The 14,789-nt window shown below is 42.5% G+C and overlaps 1 protein-coding gene and 1 long non-coding RNA gene across 3 annotated transcripts; both read right to left on the bottom strand.

The window, feature by feature from the left end:
- Window positions 1–2,990: 2,990 nt before the first annotated feature.
- LOC104234885 (uncharacterized) lies at window positions 2,991–5,983 on the bottom strand. Of its 2 annotated transcripts, XR_011405836.1 has the most exons (5): window positions 5,691–5,983; window positions 4,473–4,602; window positions 3,947–4,389; window positions 3,704–3,873; window positions 2,991–3,633 (listed from the first exon to the last, which is right to left on the bottom strand). It is a non-coding gene; the product is annotated as an uncharacterized lncRNA (long non-coding RNA). The 2 variants fall into 2 exon arrangements; XR_011405835.1 differs by lacking the exon at window positions 5,691–5,983 and having other exon boundaries at window positions 4,473–4,970.
- Window positions 5,984–6,444: 461 nt separating this feature from the next.
- On the bottom strand, window positions 6,445–8,920 carry LOC138868121 (uncharacterized). The gene is made up of 2 exons (XM_070168569.1): window positions 8,816–8,920; window positions 6,445–7,962 (listed from the first exon to the last, which is right to left on the bottom strand). The coding sequence occupies exon 2, from the start codon at window positions 7,889–7,891 to the stop codon at window positions 6,536–6,538; it is 1,356 nt and encodes a 451-aa protein (XP_070024670.1). The 5' UTR covers window positions 7,892–7,962; window positions 8,816–8,920; the 3' UTR covers window positions 6,445–6,535.
- Between the last annotated feature and the right edge of the window lie 5,869 nt (window positions 8,921–14,789).

The following is a 14,789-nucleotide window of genomic DNA, read 5'->3' on the forward strand; positions in this document are numbered from 1 at the left end:
AAATTGAGGTCCGATTTGGTACTTTTGAACTCGTAAGAGTGCGAGGTTTCTAGAAATATAAATTTTACCCAATTTCGAGACGTGGGCCCGAGGGGCATTTTGGTCATTTTACATAATTTCGCGTATTAGCTTAGACTTTAATTGTAGAATCAGTTACTTGAAGTGTTATTTATATTATGCAATTGAATTGAATAGATTTGGGCCATTTGGAGTCGAGTACTCGTGGCAAGAGCGTGGTCTCGGGTTGATTTTGAGCCGGTTCGAGGTAAGTAGCTTGTCTAACCTTGTTTGGGGGACCTTACCCTTAGGATTTATATATTTGGTAATTGAAATGCCTTGTACGTGAGGTGACGAGTGCGTACTTGTGCAAATTGTTGGAAATTCGGTTTTCTTTAAGTATTGATTAGTATGTTTCTCTTCCTGTTTTATTGCTTGTACTATTAAGCCTGTTGTTAGCTTAGGAAAGCATGTCTAAGTAATTTATTTGCTTTAATTGTTCAACCTATTTATCTGAACTCTATGCAACATGGTAGGCTAGAATTACTGTTGCCTTAATATGAAATTTCCAATTTTGAATATTTTCTTATTGATGCTGTATATTTACATTGGGACTAGGATGTGGGATTCAGGTAGCTCCCCCTTGTCTGTTTATTTTGGGACTACGGATGTGGGATTTTGGTAGATCCCCCTGCATAGTTATATGGAACTACGGGAATGCACCCGGTAGATTCCCCCAGTACTGGGTATTTAAATTTGGTACTACGGAACGGGATTCCGGTAGATCCCTGTGCACTATAAGTTGGACTACGGGACGGTATCCCAGGAGACTTATCAGATATGTGTATTTGGAACTACAAGATGGTATCCTGGGAGATCCCCGATCGATATTATTGGCGTTGAGCTGTACTTTCTTCCGTGTTTACCTTGTTATTGTGTAGTTGTTGTTGTTCTTTATATTTTGTGTTATTTTCCCCGCTGCACTTATTCATTATGTCCTATTCCATACTGTTGAACTTTATATTTTTGTTTAACCTCAGTAGGGCCCTGACCTTCTTCGTCACTACCCGACCGAGGTTAGGCTTGGCACTTACTGAGTGTTGCTGTGGTGTACTCATGGCCCTTCTGCACATGTTTTTCATGTGCATATCCAAGTACCGCTACTCAGGCCTACCATCATTGAGGGAGGCGATTGCTTAGAGACTTCGAGGTACATCTGCCACGTCTGCAGGCCGAGGAGTCCTTTTCTATTCCTGCTTTTGTATTTAGCCTTTTCTGTATTTTCTGTTCTATTTAGACATTCCGGAGTTAGAGCTATGTAGTACTTCTTAACTTGTGATTCGTGGATTTCCTGGTCTTGGATTTATGTACCAATTGAGAGTTAATATGGTGTATGTCGAGCGACACATTAAACACTGCTATTGCTTTATTTCTGTTTTAAATTGTTTTACTTCCGCAAATTTTTGGTTTTTCTTCCGCAATTTAGGCTTACCAATCGTAGAGACTAGGTGCCGTCACGATGGTTCACGGAGGGCGAACCAGAGTTGTGACACAAAACAATGCGACCCCCGGGTCGGAGCTTCAAACTCGTAAGCCCTCAATGAGGCAACAAGGCCCTCAATGAGCTTCAAACTCGTAAGCCCTCGTAAGCCCGAGCACTCGGGGACTGGCGTCAAAAACTCACGGCCACATGACCTCCGGGTTGGAAACTCCGAAATCGTAAGCCCGCAAGGAGGCTATCCAAGATTACAAATAATGGCTCCTTAGCCAAGAAATTTCGATGACTCGGGGACTGCCGCCAATCGCCACCTCCATCGACTTATCAAAACCCAAGGTCACAATACCAATGCGGGTAGCCTCGGTCTCGTAAGACCTATATAAGGCAATATTTGTAAGACCTCAAGCAAGGCATGAATCACACTTATACCAAGTGACAATATTTGTAAGACCTCAAGCAAGGCATGAACCACACTTGTACCAAGTGACAATATTTGTAAGACCTCAGGCAAGGCATGAACCACACTTGTACCAAGTGACAATATCTGAAAGACCTCAAGCAAGGCATGAACCATACTTGTACCAAGTAGCCAAAACTGTAATACCTCAAAGGAACATAAAACTTGTAAGACCTTACTAAAAGCATAATCTCGATATTAAAGTTAAAGCAATATATCGAACTTGTAAGACCCCTAAAAAGGCATACCCTCGATATAGACGCCGAAACTACTTCACTCGGGGACTGAAAGGCTCCGATCAAGCACAAATGACTACGGTCACAAGGCTGTACCAGCCAAACTAACATGTCTCGGTGGCGCCCGATCGTCGCTATAAAATCACAGGCCTTCAATTACTTCAAAAATACTTCGAAAAGAACTGGTTAAACAGGCTACCCTAGACATAGGCAAAAGAGCTTCGACCATGTCAGCTCCAAACTACAGGCTTCAAGATACTTAGCCACCGAGCCAAACCTCCTGAGGTGCTCGATCATCGCCATATAACGACTCATAATCCAGGTTTTAATCGAACCGTCGGAGAGTCAGGCAAACACAATTTCAAAAAGTACTTAACGAGGGAAAAATAAAGCCTGTATAAAAGGCCGTACCAACACAATGCATAAGAGCCACTATTGCCAACCCATATAAAAGGTCGTACCGACCCAACGCGTAAGAGTCACTATCGCCAGCCGATACAAAAGGTCGTACCGACCCAACGCGAAAGAGCTTAAGAGCCAGCTCGAAATTCAAAAACTTGACGGTCGAATAAGCTCGAGTCGATACCCGACTTGGAGACTGAACCCAAAACAGTTGATTAAATATGACTAAGAGCAAAAGCATAAGAGCTCAAACGTCGGCTTATACTAAAAGGTCGTATTGACCAAGCGCGTAAGAGCCTACGGGCCAGCCCAATGAGCCCCAGGGCCATTACATGAATCTGAGGGTTCCTCTTAACTTGAAGTCCAGTCTATTTGGCTAAAAACAAAGCAAAGAGAAATGCATGAAAAATAAAACCGCAAGGCTTCCTTTTATAAATGTATGCGAAAATATACAAGCTCCATTTACAAATGTTCTTTGAAAGCACTATACATAGAAAGGGAAGGCCTAATCTACGTCCCCCTCGGGGACTATTGCCCATCGACCTCTTTCTCGCATCAGATAGAAGGAACTTAACATCATATTCTTCCGCCTTCGCCTGCTTTATCTCTTCCGAGAGATCGATTCCCCTGGCATGAATTTCCTCAAGGGTTTCCATCTGAGATTTACACCTCGCGTACTCCCTTTTTCTACTCACCCGGTCGAGAGCCCCCCTTAGCTCAGCACGAGCATCGGTAGTTTCCTTCAAATAGGCAACCACCTTCTTATCGGCCTTAGCTCGAATCATTCCGACTTCAACCTGGGCATCCACAACTTCGACCTTCATCTTCAAGAGCTCGGACTCGAGTCTTGGAATCATGTCCGATCGGACCAAGTTATTCTCGTGAGCGTTCTGAAGTTTCACTTCAAGGGTGGAAGCCTTGGCCAAAGCATCTTTCTTAGCCGATATCTGGGTGTCCACCCGAGCCTTTAGACTATCAAGTTCAAACTTGGCCTGACCAACATCGTTCCTAAGGCGTTCTAGGTCCTCCATCTTTTTCTGCAGCTAAAGTAAACGAAACATTAGCCTCAGAAGATAGAAGAAGAAATGCGCACTCCCTTGAAATAGAAGTTACCTGTTCCTCGAGGTAGCTTTCGTTGTTCAGACTGCAACTCGCCTCATACCGTAAGTGTGTCAATTCATCTTCCCTTTCATCACAAAGAAGCCCGAGGTATTTCTCCCATCTATGGCTTTTCGCAATCTGCCCTCACAGCGAAGCAACTCAGATTTGAGCTTGTTGAAAGCCTATAGAAGAAGAATGTGGTAAGAAAGTGAAAATCACAAAACTACAAAACCAGTACGAATGGCCGAAATCTACCTCTGAGTACAACCGCTGAGCTTCCTCGAGAGTTGAACGTACATCTACTGGTCTGACTCCATCTATCCCGGTAGAACCACTCCCAGTCGGCATACGGTCATCCAACATGCGTGGCCCCTGGCTTTGAACGCTCCTCGAAGTACCATCGACGGGAGAAGAAGTCGACGGCAAGGATCCCTCGTTCCTCGAAGTACCTTCAATGGAAAATAAAGATGGCAGCAAAGGAGGGACCATTTTTCTAAAGCTAGAGACCTCGGGTACTGCAGGTTTAGCTGATACGCCCTCTCTAAGCCTCCAGACTGGACTCGTCTTGCTACAATCATTGTCATCCTGCAAAGGCCTTTTCTGCTTAGTGCTATTATTGTCATCACTTGGTCCTGAGGCCGGTGGTCTTTCTCCCTCTCCCAGAGGGCGTGATCCAGCTTCAGAAAACTCCCCAATGCCTACAATGGTTGAGTTAGTACATAGAAAGAATAAGTGCCCTTCCAAGAAAGGGGGGGGGTGCAGCAAATCACATAGCACGTACCGTGGTGTTTTGCCTCCCACCTATCCTTAGACAAAGCTCGTCATTTACGCTCATTATAAGTCGAGTGGGTCGCCAACTTCCGAGCCCAATCCAGCAGGTGGGGGACACTCGCACGCCATCCATGAAATTGCTACAGAAAAGGAAAGGAAGAAGCATTTACGGAGCCCGCGTTCGCCACAACTAAAAAACTACAATGGCATGAGTATACCACTTATGTGTAAATTTTCACCCCTCAGGAAATGGAAAAAACTCCACAGGGATAACATCGACAGTCCATACTCAAACGAATCGGCTCATCCACCCACGATCTCCGTCTTCTTCATCATCAACAAACAAACTCTCTTGGCCACAAGTAATGTTGCCATGTGGCTAAAGCCCTTACCAAAGCATATAGCTCTTTGTCATAAGTGGAATAGTTCAATGTGGCTCCACTTAACTTTTCACTAAAGTAGGCAATAGGTTTAGAATCTTGCATCAAAACAGCACCTATTCCTTTGCCCGAAGCATCACATTCAATTTCAAAAGATTTAGAAAAATCAGGCAATTGTAACAATGGAGCAGAACATAACTTTTCTTTCAACAAGTTAAAAGCATCATCTTGTTCTTTTCCCCATTTAAAAATCTTATCCTTTTTAATAACTTCAGTTAAAGGAGAAGCAATGGTACTAAAGTCTCTCACAAACCTCCTATAAAAACTAGCAAGTCCATGAAAACTCCTAACTTCAGTTACACTCTTAGGTTTAGGCCATTCTTTTATTGCTTTGATTTTCTCTTCATCAACCTCAACTCCTTTAGAACTAACTACAAAACCCAAGAAAATCACACGATCCACATAAAAAGTACACTTTTTAAGATTAGCAAATAAAAATTGCTTTCTAAGAACTTCAAAAACTTGTTTTAGGTGTTCTACATGCTCTTCTAAAGTGTTAGAAAAGACCAAGATATCATCGAAGTACACCACAACAAATTTTCCATGAAAATCCTTAAAACATGATTCATTAATCTCATGAAAGTACTAGGTGCATTAGTCAAGCCGAAAGGCATAACTAACCACTCATAAAGCCCATATTTGGTCTTAAAAGCAGTTTTCCATTCATCTCCAGGATTCATTCGAATCTGATGGTAACCACTTTTTAGATCAATTTTAGAAAAGATTTTGGATCCATGTAATTGATCCAACATGTCATCAAGACGAGGAATAGGGTGGCGATACTTTACCGTAATCTTGTTGATTGCTCTACAATCCACGCACATCCTCCAAGTTCCATCCTTTTTTGGTACCAATAGGACGGGAACCGAGCAAGGGCTCATGCTCTCTCTCACAAAACCTTTCTCAAGCAACTCCTCAACTTGCCTTTGAAGTTCTTTTGTCTCTTCTGGATTACTCCTATAGGCTGGCCTATTTGGGATTTGTGATCCAGGTACAAAATCAATTTGATGCTCAATGCCACGTAAAGGTGGCAATCCATTAGGAATATCTTCTGGAAAGACATCTTCAAAATCCTGCAAAAGAGAAGAAATACTACTTGGCAAAGAAGAAGTTAGCAACTCAGAATTAATCAAAGTCTCTTTGTAAGTAAGTAGTATTATGGGCAGCCCCTCTTTTCTTGCATTTAAACACTCTTTGGTTTTTATATAAAAACTCTCTTTTTTTCTTTCCTTAACCTCTTTCCTCTCACCAAGACTGTCTATTTTTTCATTCAAACCCTTTTTTATCTCTTCTCTCAAATTGCTGCCCTCTCTCTCTTTCTCTCGGCCATCTCTCTTTTTTTCTAATTCTTGGCCTTCTTTCTTTTCTTTTTCCTCAAGCTCACTTTTTATCTCTCCCCTTGGTTTTCCCATTGTTTCTCTTAATCTCTTTTGATCTTCAAACACTTGAGAAGGAGATAAAGGTGCAAGAGTAAATTTCCTGCCATTTAGTTCAAGAGAATATCTATTCTTTCTTCCATCATGAAAAACATTCCTGTCATACTGCCAAGGACGACCCAGTAAGATATGACAAGCTTGCATAGGTATTATGTCACAAAGAATATCATCCTTATATCTACCAACATTAAATGAAATCATGCACTGTTTGTGTTTACCTTTAGTTCACCACTATCATTTAACCATTGGAGTCTATATGGAGTAGGGTGTTTCATGCATGCAAGTCCCAATTTTTCCACAAAGTATGAACTCACCACATTAGCACAACTACCACTATCAATGATCATAGAGCAAGTTTTTCCCTTTATCCCACACCTAGTATGGAATATATTCTCCCTTTGTTCTTCACTATTGCTTGCCAAATTGATAGTCATAATCCTTCTAACTACCCCAATCATGCCCTCATTAGGTAGTTCTACATCATCTTCATCACTCACATCTCCCTCTTCTTCTCCCTCACCTTTTTCACTCTCATATCCTCCATCTTCTCTAAGAATGATGTTTCTTCTACTTGGACATTCATGCATCATATGTCCCCTTCCTTTACATTTATGACATTGAATAGAACTAGAAGGTGTAAAAGGTTTAGGGTTAAAGGTTTTACCTCCCTCTTTGTTCTCAAATTTACCTTTACCCTTGTCTTCTTGAGGTCTAGAAGAACTCTTCATTTCATTATATGGCCATGGCTTCTTGGAGATGGTGCTTGTCCGACCTTTCCACGAGCTAGTCTGCTTTCTTTTATTTTGATTTTCTATCTTTACAGACAAATCAACTAACTCATCTATTGTTACATATTGCTGTAATTCTACTACATCAGCTATTTCCTTATTTAAACCATTTAAAAACCTAGCCATTGTAGCCTCTTCTTCCTCTGTACAATTAGCTTGGATCATAGCCATATCCATAGCCTTAAAGTACTCATCCACAGACATGGACCCTTGCTTCAATGTTTGAAGACGTTGTTGTAGCTCTCTTTGAAAGTGTGATGGCACGAATCTCTTCCTCATCACCCTCTTCATCTCAGCCCAAGTAGCAACTGGTGCTTGTCCTTCTTGCAATCTGTCCCTAGCAAGCTTTTTCCACCAAATAGCAGCATAGTCAGAAAACTCAACAACAACAAGTTTAACTTTCTTACCCTCAGAGTAGTTATGACAATCAAAGATGGCTTCAACCTTTCTCTCCCAATCAAGGTACAAGTCTGGGTCCCTTGCTCCCTTGAATGATGGCATCTTCATCTTTATACTACTTATATTATCATCTTCTACTCTACCTCTTTGTCCCCTCCTATCTCTTCCCACCCTATCAAAATCAATATCATTAAAATCATCTATAGGGTTTTCTTGATTTACAATGGGAGCATGGGGTACATTTCTCCTAGCTTGGGGTCTAACATTATTTTCCCTCCTAAGTTCAGCTATTGTATCATTTTGATCAGCAATGGTATCCCTCATCTCTTGGAGTTGCAAATTCAACCTTTCAAATTGTTGATGCATAGCTTGCAAGGTAAAATCATTTCTTGCTTTGATTTCAGCTTCTTGGAGAACCCTTCGTTCATCATCACTACCTGTACGCGACATCTTTAAAAAAAAAGTGTAAACTGTATCACAAAAATTAGCTCTCTTTTTTTTTCTCGGAATAACCTTTGAACAAAATACTTTGTAGATTTATAATTAAACCCAACTCGTATGAAATTCTTAGTAGTAAAATTCAGATTTTTGGGGAACTAATGAAAGAAAAACCAAATCCTAGAACTATTAGGCTCGGTTGAAACATGACGCGAACAAAAAGGAAAGGATTATATGTTTAGATTAGAAAGAGTAAGAAAATCTAGGATCCCCTCTTCTTGTTTCCTTTGTTAATTTTTGGTAACAAATTAGATACAAAAGAAATATCCCGGAGAGCACGCAATTCTATTTTTTGTTCTAAAAACTGATTTTCGTTTTTTTTTTAATTTTTTTTGTCTTTCCTTTTCTTTGCTCTTAGTATTCAAGAAATTCCAAGACTTACCAAGAACGAAATCTTGATAAAAACCGCTCTGATACCACTTGATAACAACTAGGTCGGGAATCCAAATTAGAGTAAGAATTTGAGAAGTAAATGCGGAAGCAATAACAACAAGGAATTGAACAACTAGAATTAAAGAGACGAAAATAAAGGATATGGGACGAATTCAAGGAAAGAATTCCAAGAACTTCCAAGAACGTAAGTTCTATAGCCTTGACAAGATCAAAGTAACAACGTCTTGATTTATGGAAGAAATCAAACGCCTTTACTTAAAAAGCAAATCAAAACAATAGATTCGGATCTTGACCACTTTACGAGTAACTTGAGACAACAATTAATAACTAGTATTAATCGCCTTCTAAGAATACCACAAAGGAATCAAAGATATCATAAAAGAGAAGTAATCTTACTACCTTGAACTAAGAACTAGTAAAGGTTGAAAGATAAATCTCAAAGCACAAGTAACAAAGGTTCAAAAGAACTCTCAAAGTATGATATACTTAATCAATAAATGTTGTGTCTTATGAATGAGAAGAACTCCTTATTTATAGGAGTTAAAAGCACTTAAAATAATGTAGGGGGTTGCTAAAAAGTCATCTAAATTAGGTAGGGGGCTGCTAGGGGTCACAATAGCCATCAAACTTAGGTAGGTGGCTCCTAAGGGGTAACAAAAGCCATCAAAATTAAGTGGGGGGCGGCCAAATCCTTTTGGGGCAGATTTGGGCCTTAAAACTATTAGTTTGGGCCATTGGTTTGGACTCCAATTGGGCTCCTTTTGAAACACCCCCTTTTGGACCTCTTTTAAGGTCATTTTGAGCCTTGTTGGTGGACTTCAAGGGCTTATTTGGTAACCCAATCTTCCTCCTCTTGGACTTCAATTTGGACTACCAAATAATTGTAAAACTTGGACAATTCATCTCCTTTGAGCTTGAGCTCTTCCTCTACAATTAAAAGCTTCTTTATTTGCCATTAAAGTCTAGCAACCTTAGCTTGCAACTCTTTAGCTTGAGATCTTGTAAATGGCCTTGGAGCTTCCAAAACTCTATCATCTCTAACATTGTCCTTAACTATATCCTTGTTATTGATGATATCACTCCTGGTCATTCTACCCAAAGTGTTATTTCGTATGTGAAGGCTCGGCGTATGGTCGAGAAGGGGTGTTTGGCATATTTGGCTTATGTTCGTGACTCCAATGTTGAGGTTCCCTATATTGATTCTGTGCCCGTGGTTCGTGAGTTTCCTGAGGTTTTCCCTTCAGACCTGTCGGGGATGCCAACCGACTGGGACATTGATTTCTGCATTGATCTGGCTCCGGGCACTTAGCCCATTTCTATTCCGCCATATTGAATGGCCCCGCCGGAGTTGAAAGAGTTAAAGGAATAGTTGCAGGATTTGCTTGAGAAGGGTTTCATTAGACCCAGCGTTTCGCCTTGGGGTGCGCCAGTTTTGTTTGTAAAGAAAAAGGATGCTTCGATGAGAATGTGCATTGATTACCGGCAATTGAACAAGGTCACAATTAAGAATAAGTATCCACTGCCGAGGATTGATGATTTGTTCGATCAACTTCAGGGTTCCAAGGGATTTTCAAAGATTGACTTGAGATCTGGCTACCACCAGTTGAGAATTAGGGCATCCGATGTCCCTAAAACAGCTTTTCGCACTCGGTACGGGCATTATGAGTTCTTGGTTATGTCATTCGGGTTGACCAATACCAAGCAGCGTTTATGGAGTTGATGAACCGAGTGTTCAGGCCTTATTTGGACTTGTTCGTGATAGTCTTTATTCATGATATCTTGATATATTCCAGCAACCAGGAGGAGCACGAGCAACACCTCAGATTGGTTCTTCAGACTCTGAAGGATAGTCAGTTATATGCTAAGTTCTCGAAGTGTGAGTTCTGGTTGAGTTCAGTGGCATTCCTGGGTCACATTATATCAGTAGAGGGTATTCAGGTTGATCCAAAGAAGATTGAGGCAGTCAAGAACTGGCCTAAACCAGCATCAGCTATAGAAATTCGGAGTTTCTTGGGATTGGCAGGCTACTATCGTCGGTTCGTGGAGGGGTTCTCATCTGTTGCAGCCCCGATGACCAGGTTGACCCATAAGGTGCCTAGTTCAGATGGTCAGACGAGTGTGAGGCGAGCTTTTAGAGGCTCAAGACAGCCCTGATTACGGCACCGGTGTTAGTTTTTCCCACAGGTTCAGGGCCTTACACCGTTTATTGTGATGCATCTCGCATTGGACTGGGTGCAGTGTTGATGCAGGATGGCAAGGTCGATCGATCATTAATTCACTTCTTTAGGAAGGAGCTGAGAGGGTTCGGACCGGGGTGATTTCGCGAGTAGATGGCCCGGCATTCAAGCAATCAATCATTCTTTCTATCGGAACCTTCGAGACAGTAGAAGTCTGACCTTCCCATCTTCATCTATCGGCTCAGGGCCTCATTAACGTGCTCGTCTGCGAGCTATGCTGGTTCTGTAGAGTAATGGCCGCGCAACAACGAGAGAGAGAGGCGGGCTTGGCAACAGACCGCGTCACGGCTATTCCATTCCTTCTGTACTACAGTTCGGTGCCTATGCTTCAAGGCAGCTGAAGGTTCATGAGAAGAACTATCCAGTGCATGATTTGGAGTTGGCAGCCATTGTTCACACATTGAAGATTTGGAGGCATTACCAGTATGGCGTGGCATGTGAGTTGTTCACAGATCATAAGAGTCTTCAGTATTTGTTCAAGCAAAAGGAGTTGAATTTGAGGCAGAGGAGGTGGTTGGAGTTGTTGAAAGATTATGACATCACTATCCTATATCACCGGGAAAGGCCAACGTGGTGGCCGATGCTTTGAGTAGAAAGTCAGCCAGTATGGGCAGTCTTGCTTATATTCCAGTCGATGAGAGGCCGCTTGCTTTGGATGTTCAGGCTTTGGCCAATCGATTTGTGAGGTTGGATATTTCTGACCCTAGTCGAGTATTAGCTTGCACGGTCGCTCGTTCTTCGTTATTGGAGTGTATCCGTGATCGGCAGTTTGATGATCCCCATTTGTGTGTCCTTAGAGACACGGTGCAGTGTGAGGGTGCCAAGCAGGTTACCTTAGGTGATGATGGAGTTCTGAGATTGCAGGGTCGAGTTTGTGTGCCTAATGTGGATGGGCTTCGAGAGTTGATTTTAGAGGAGGCCCATAGTTCCCGGTACTTTATCCATCCGGGCGCCGCTAAGATGTATCAGGATTTGCGGTAGCATTATTGGTGGCGTAGAATGAAGAAAGATATCGTTGCCTCTGTGGCTCGGTGTTTGAATTGTCACCAGGTTAAGTATGAGCATCAGAGGCCTGGTGGTTTATTTCAGAGGATTGAGCTTCCCGAGTGGAAGTGGGAGAGAATCACTATGGACTTCGTTACTGGACTTCCGTTGACCCGGGAGAAGTTTGATGCAGTTTGGGTCATTGTTGATAGGCTGACCAAGTTAGCGCATTTCATTCCTATGGCAGTCTCCTATTCGTCCAAGAGGTTAGCTGAGATCTATATCCGGGAGATTGTTCGTCTTCATGGTGTGCCGGTATCTATCATTTCGGACCGAGGTACGCAGTTCACCTCACGTTTCTGGAGAGCAGTTCAGCGAGGGTTAGGCACCCAGGTTGAGTTGAGTACATCATTTCATCCTCAGACGGATGGACAGTCCGAGCGGACTATTCGGATATTGGAGGATATGCTCCGAGCTTGTGTTATTGACTTTGGAGGTTCGTGGAATAAGTTCTTGCCTTTAGCAGAGTTTGCCTACAACAACAGCTACCGGTCGAGTATCTAGATAGCTCTTTATGAGGCTTTATATGGTAGGCGGTGTCGATCTCCGGTTGGATGGTTTGAGCCGGGAGAGGCTTGGTTGTTGGGTACAAGATTTGGTTCAGGAGTCCTTTGACAAGGTCAGGATCATTCAGGATAGGCTTCGTACAGCTCAGTCCAGGCAAAAGAGCTATGCAGATCGTAAGGTTCGAGATGTGGCTTTTATGGTTGGTGAGCAGGTGTTGCTCCGAGTGACGCCTATGGAGGGCGTGATGAGATTTGGGAAGAAGGGCAAGCTTAGGTTCATTGGTCCATTTGAGATCCTTGATCGAGTGGGAGAGGTGGCCTATAGACTTGCATTGCCGCCTAGCTTATCAATCGTGCATCCAGTGTTTCATGTGTCCATGCTTCGGAAATATCACGACGATCCATCCCACGTGTTAGATTTCAGCACTGTCCAGTTGGACAAGGATTTGTCGTATGAGGAGGAGCCGGTGGCTATTCTAGACCGACAGGTTCGCCAACTGAGGTCGGAGAGTTTTCCTTCGGTTCGTGTTCAGTGGAAAGGCCAGCCCCCTGAGGCATCGACCTGGGAGTCCGAGTCCAATATGCGGGACCGGTATCCTCATCTTTTCCCCGACTCAGGTACTTCTTCTGTCCGTTCGAGGATGAACGATTGTTTTAGAGGTGGAGAATGTAATGACCCAAAAGGGTCATCACCTGTTTCTAATTGAAATTTGTGTCTCCGAGGCTCTGAAAACCTCATTTAGAGTCGCCTCGATTTGTGTGCGCAGTCCAGGCGCGTAGCCGGAAAGCTTAAATGTAAAATCTTGTGAAAATTGCTAAGTTTTGACCTCGAAATGAATAAATTTGACTTCGGTCAACATTTGAGGTAAACGAACCCGGACCCGTGATTTGACAATCCTGGAGGGTCCGTATGAAAATATGGGACTCGAGCGTATGCCCGAAATCGAATTCCGAGGTCCCCAGCCCGAGTTATGAATTTTTAAGTGAAATTGTTCTCTGAAAATATTTAAAGAAAATGGAAATGAAATTTGATTAGAAAGCAATGGTATCGGGCCCGTATTTTGGTTCTGGCGCCCGGTACGAGTCTTATATATATTTTGAATCACTCCTGTAAAGTTTGGTTAAAAACGGACGTCATTTGACGTGATCCGGACCCAAATTGGGAAAATTGATGTTTAAAAGGAAATCTGAGAAATTTCATGGATCTTGAGGCTCAATTCGATGTTCATGTTGTTATATTGGTGATGTGATCACACGAATATGTTTGTAGGGTGTTTTTGAGGTAGTGTGCATGCTTGGTTTAGAGTTTCGAGGGCTCGTGTGAGTTTCTAGTAGGTTCCGGGATGCCTTAGGCTTTAGAAGATCAGATGTTGCAGGTTCAGGAATTTTGACAGGTCTCTGAACCCTCTTGCGTGGTCCGCAAGCAATCACGTGCGACCGCGGTTGCCTTGAGCGGTCCGCGGTGGGTGTTGTGCGGTCGTGGTTGGCTTGGTGCGGTCCGCACGGGGCAATGATCCGCAGGTCTTCAGGGAGCCTGCGCGGTCCGCGGTGGGAACTTCAGAGGGGTATAAATACATGTGAATTTCAATTATTTTACACTTTTCAAAACCCCAAAACATAAGAGGCGATTTTCCAAACAACTTTTCTTATCCGAAACGATTGGTAAGTGATTTCTAACTTATTTTCTTCACTTCTTAACATCTTTTAACATGATTTCAACTTCAAATCAAAGATTTTCATGGGAAAATTGGGTGATGTGGGTAGAACCTAGGTTTTTCTAAAATTAGGGATTTGGACCTCAATTTGAGGTCTGATTTCAAAACAATCCATATATATGAATTTGTGGGGGAATGGGTAATCGGGTTTTGGTCTGAACCTCGGGTTGCGACCACGTGGGCCCGGGGGTGAATTTTGACTTTTGGGTAAAACTTTGGAAAACTCATTTTCATGCATTGGGGTTGATTCATTTAGCATTTATTAATGTGATTAAGTAACTTATGACTAGATTCGAGCGGATTGGTGGTGGAATCAAGAGGTAAAGCTATAATTGAGACTTGAGTGGTGTTCAAGGCATCGAGGTAAGTGTTTGGTTTAACCCTAGCTTCAGGGATTAGGAGTTGAGTCATATTTGCTACTTGCTTCTTGTTGAGTACGATGTATAGGCATGGTGACGAGTACTAAACGTTGGTGTCAAGCATGACCGTGGGTCTTAACTTGAAAGTTGTTGTGTTTTTGAATGACACCTTGTATACTTTAATTAATGATCCTCTATGATTAAGTATTTCCATTAATTGAACTGAGTACTAGCAAAGTGAGATTGGTTATAGCTGATTCTCCCTTGCTGGGATGACTATTTCGATATCCTTGTTCCCTTGCCGGGAAGTTATTATATTACTTGTGTTCCCTTGCCGGGATTTCTTGTGATTGTATGATATTATGAAATGGGAGCAGGTGGTACGCCTACCATAAGATTGATGAAATGGGAGCGGGTGGTACGTCTACCACAAGATATTATGAAATGGGAGCGGGTGGCACGCCTACCACAAGATATAATGAAATGGGAGTGGGTGGTACGCCTACCACAAG

Source organism: Nicotiana sylvestris, chromosome 3 (assembly GCF_000393655.2).
Source record: "Nicotiana sylvestris chromosome 3, ASM39365v2, whole genome shotgun sequence".
Lineage (NCBI taxonomy): Eukaryota > Viridiplantae > Streptophyta > Magnoliopsida > Solanales > Solanaceae > Nicotiana > Nicotiana sylvestris.

Excerpts from the sequence above, each read along its gene's own strand:
- LOC138868121 (XM_070168569.1), bottom strand. The coding sequence starts at position 7,891 with ATGCATCAACAATTTGAAAGGTTGAATTTGCAACTCCAAGAGATGAGG.